At 30.5% G+C, this 3432-nt stretch overlaps 1 protein-coding gene across 1 annotated transcript; it reads left to right on the top strand.

Annotated features, from left to right (window-relative positions):
- Window positions 1-1077: 1077 nt before the first annotated feature.
- LOC144477488 (telomerase Cajal body protein 1-like) lies at window positions 1078-3426 on the top strand (the record flags this gene model as incomplete). Its single annotated transcript, XM_078195213.1, has 2 exons — window positions 1078-2840; window positions 3225-3426. Coding segments are annotated over exons 1-2 (777 nt in total), but the record flags the coding sequence as incomplete, so codon positions are not given.
- Between the last annotated feature and the right edge of the window lie 6 nt (window positions 3427-3432).

The raw sequence follows: 3432 nt of genomic DNA, 5'->3' as shown, positions 1-3432 counted from the left end.
TAATATGTATTTGTAATATTTCATACTTTATTGTAATTTATGGAAACTAATTACTTTTTATTTATTACACCACTGCATATAAAATGTAAGTTTAAAATATACAAAATATTTTAGAAAGTTCACTTGCTATTACAATAAGCCAGTGGCAGTATAAGTATAAAATTAAAAAAATTGTTTTAACGAAAAATGAAAATGAAATACTTTATTTTGCTAATGATTTCTGTTTGTCATTGAATACATGAAAGCATAGACTTGTTATATTATTCATAGGAAGAGGCTCATTTCAAAAAATACAAATAAGTGGACCGTTTATTTTGAAAGTGGTGTAAGTCCATTTTTGAAAAAAATGAGATATCACGTAATTCATGCTTAATTTAATCTAAATTTTTTATGTATAACTAGTCCGTGTTTAGTTTCTTAAAAAATTCCCATGTTTTGTACAATTTAAAATTGGTCGGTAAATGAAATTGCATAATCATCGATTATAGTAGGTAGTTTAGCAGATGGTTGCCGATCAGTAGCCTGTTATTTTACATTTGTTTTATATTACGTGTCATATTACATGTCAACGTAATAAATTCATTTTAGAAGAAATGAAACGAGAGAATTTCGTTTCAATAAAAAATCTTCAAAATGCGATTAAAAAACAGACAAGAAAAAAAATAACGGAGAACAGGTAAACTGGTTACAAATATATTGGATGAGGTTTCTCAAAAGTGCATCATACACTATTTTATATAAACCATCGATGAAGAACAAAGAATTGAAAACTATAAATTTATTACCTACACGTCCTGGAAGACCACTAAAATTTGAAAAAATCGCCCTGACGCCTTTGTACCAAGATGCCAGGCCTTTTTCTTATGAAAAATATAAAGACATCAAGCAGTTATTACCTTATATACGTCCGGTGCATCATGCATGTTTCGAAACATTGTCACATGCAGAGCATAAGTAAATACTATCAATATCTTGTAATTTTAACAATGTAATTAACGTCTAAAATGAAAAATACTACTTCTATTTTATGTCATGTCATTATTTGTAATCAAAATTTCGATTGAAGTCATTTTTCAAAATTGAAATTAAACGATTTTTAGAATTGTCTAATTTTGAAAGTGGTGTAAGTCCATTTGCAGCCCGTAAGTATACATCAGTTTAGTAAAATACGTCTAAAACAAATTTACATAATCAAATTACATATTGATAAAACAGTAGAAACATTGCCAGACTTCATATAACTTACCTAAATTTTTTAATTAACAGATATGTTAACCTTTAATTTTCTCGAAACAAGAGAAAATGGACATACACCACTTTCAAAATAAACGGTCCAAGTGATAACTATGTTCTTTGAAGTAAACTTATTATTGTACTAATGCAAATGCATATAAACAAATTTGTTGAAAATGAAATCTGAAAATATTTGTGTACTTTGCAAACTCGCCGGGGGTATGAACTTCACCATTCCGTGTGATTGTTTACATTTTTTTTACTTCTATTGATTTTCAAAATCCAACGATATTTTGTACATTATGTTGTGAACCTTCGAGATAATAACGAAAGAAATGGAAGAAAAGAAAGTTAAAGATCAGTAGACTGGTCTAACGACGTATATAGCATGTGCTAATATCTACGTGTTGTGAATGCAATGCAACGTAATACTTTAAAGTGATTCGTCAAATTTTTTCTCTTCAGCAGTTTCATCAAGGTAATATGATGTTTAACCACTTCGGTACGGCGCGCATCGGCCACGAAATTTTGCCCACAGCCGGCACTCACCATTCGCATGCTACTTCGTGCATCGACAGTGAATCCGGTTTGCTCGTTTACAGATCTTTAACGAGAAAAGCTTTGAAGCACTAGATATGTGTATTTCTGGACGTAAAGACTGCAACTGCAGAGATAAGGCAAAAGTTCTTGGCAGTCGACTATAGTCGACGCTCGGCCGTGTGCGTTCATATCACGGCCGTCGACTATAGTCGACACTCGGCTGTGCGTGTTCATCTGTGGCCGTCGACTATAGTCGACACTCGTACCGAAGTGGTTAATATATGTAAAATAAGCAAAAGGAACTTATTGAACAATTTCATCTGGGTCTGTGAACTGTTTAGTGAAATTGCAGGAGATATATTAATAATTTCATGATTTTTTAAAAAGTCCTTATAGAAGTATTTGTGATGTGATGAATGAAATATTGTTACTAAAGTATTTTGTGTAATTCAACATTTTATAATCACTTCTAATATTCTAGTTTTGCTGAAAATGTCACAGGAAAACATTGAAATAACTTTGACTGAAAAGGTAGAAGACCATAAAGATGAAGAAACAAAAAAAGAAAACTCCAATCAAAGTTTTCAACTTACTGAAAATACCAATGTCAATATAAAAGAGAAAGTATCAAAATGTTGTGAGATAAGAGATCTCCTACAATATGTTAATCATGTTTGTTCTAAATGGGATTATCCACTAAAACCATTATGTGAAGCTATAGAAGAGTACAAACCAACTGAATCCTGTGAAAATTTTACAAAAGGTTGTCAGTGGTCACCTGATGGAACATGTTTATTAGTATCATCAGAGGATTTTCGAAACCGAATATATGAACTGCCAGAAGAAATTTATTTGGGAAAAGTTCCCTCAAATTTGAAACCTACCAATCTTAGAGCAGTGCTGAATATTAGCGAAGGAGGACTTATATATGATACTTGTTGGTATCCCTACATGGTCTCTTGGGAACCTGAAACTTGTTGTTTTCTGAGTACTAGCAGAGATAGCCCAATACATTTATGGGATGCTTTTAATGGCGAATTGAGAGCAACATATAGACCTTACAATGAGTTAGTAACATAAATTATTTTAACCATTATTTATAGAATTACCACTTCATAATTATGCTATGCTGTAATAGTTTGTAGTATCCAACTAAAGACTATACAATTATAATACTATAAATATTTTGTATACAAATATTTGAAAAATTACGTAATATCTAAACATAATTTTAAATACTTTTTATAGCTGTTGCATTAAAAAATAATTGCAGACATAAAGAGATTTTGTAATTTCTGCCTTTTATATTGTAATTCTAAATTTACAGATATAAAGCGTTTTTGTTTATAAGAAGTATTTCATTTCATCAGATTATAAAATTATAATTAAATACAAAAATTGCTTTGGAACAAACAAAACATGTCTTTACATATATTATTTTATTATACTAGTGTGGATGAAATAGAAGCTTCAATTAGTGTGCAGTTTATTGATTCTGCAACAGAAATATGGTCTGGTTTCAAGAATGGGCTAAGAATTTTTAATATGGAACGTCCAGGTCGCCAAATTAATACTATTCAATTTAAAAGAGATTTTCCAAACGTCGTTGGAATAGTTTCCTGCATTAGAGAGAATCCAATCATGCCTGGACTAGTTGCA

This window comes from Augochlora pura, unplaced genomic scaffold (genome assembly GCF_028453695.1).
Source record: "Augochlora pura isolate Apur16 unplaced genomic scaffold, APUR_v2.2.1 APUR_unplaced_1427, whole genome shotgun sequence".
NCBI classification, from domain to species: domain Eukaryota; kingdom Metazoa; phylum Arthropoda; class Insecta; order Hymenoptera; family Halictidae; genus Augochlora; species Augochlora pura.
The sequence above is the reverse complement of the archived record's forward strand: the minus strand, read 5'-3'. Positions and strand labels throughout refer to the sequence as shown.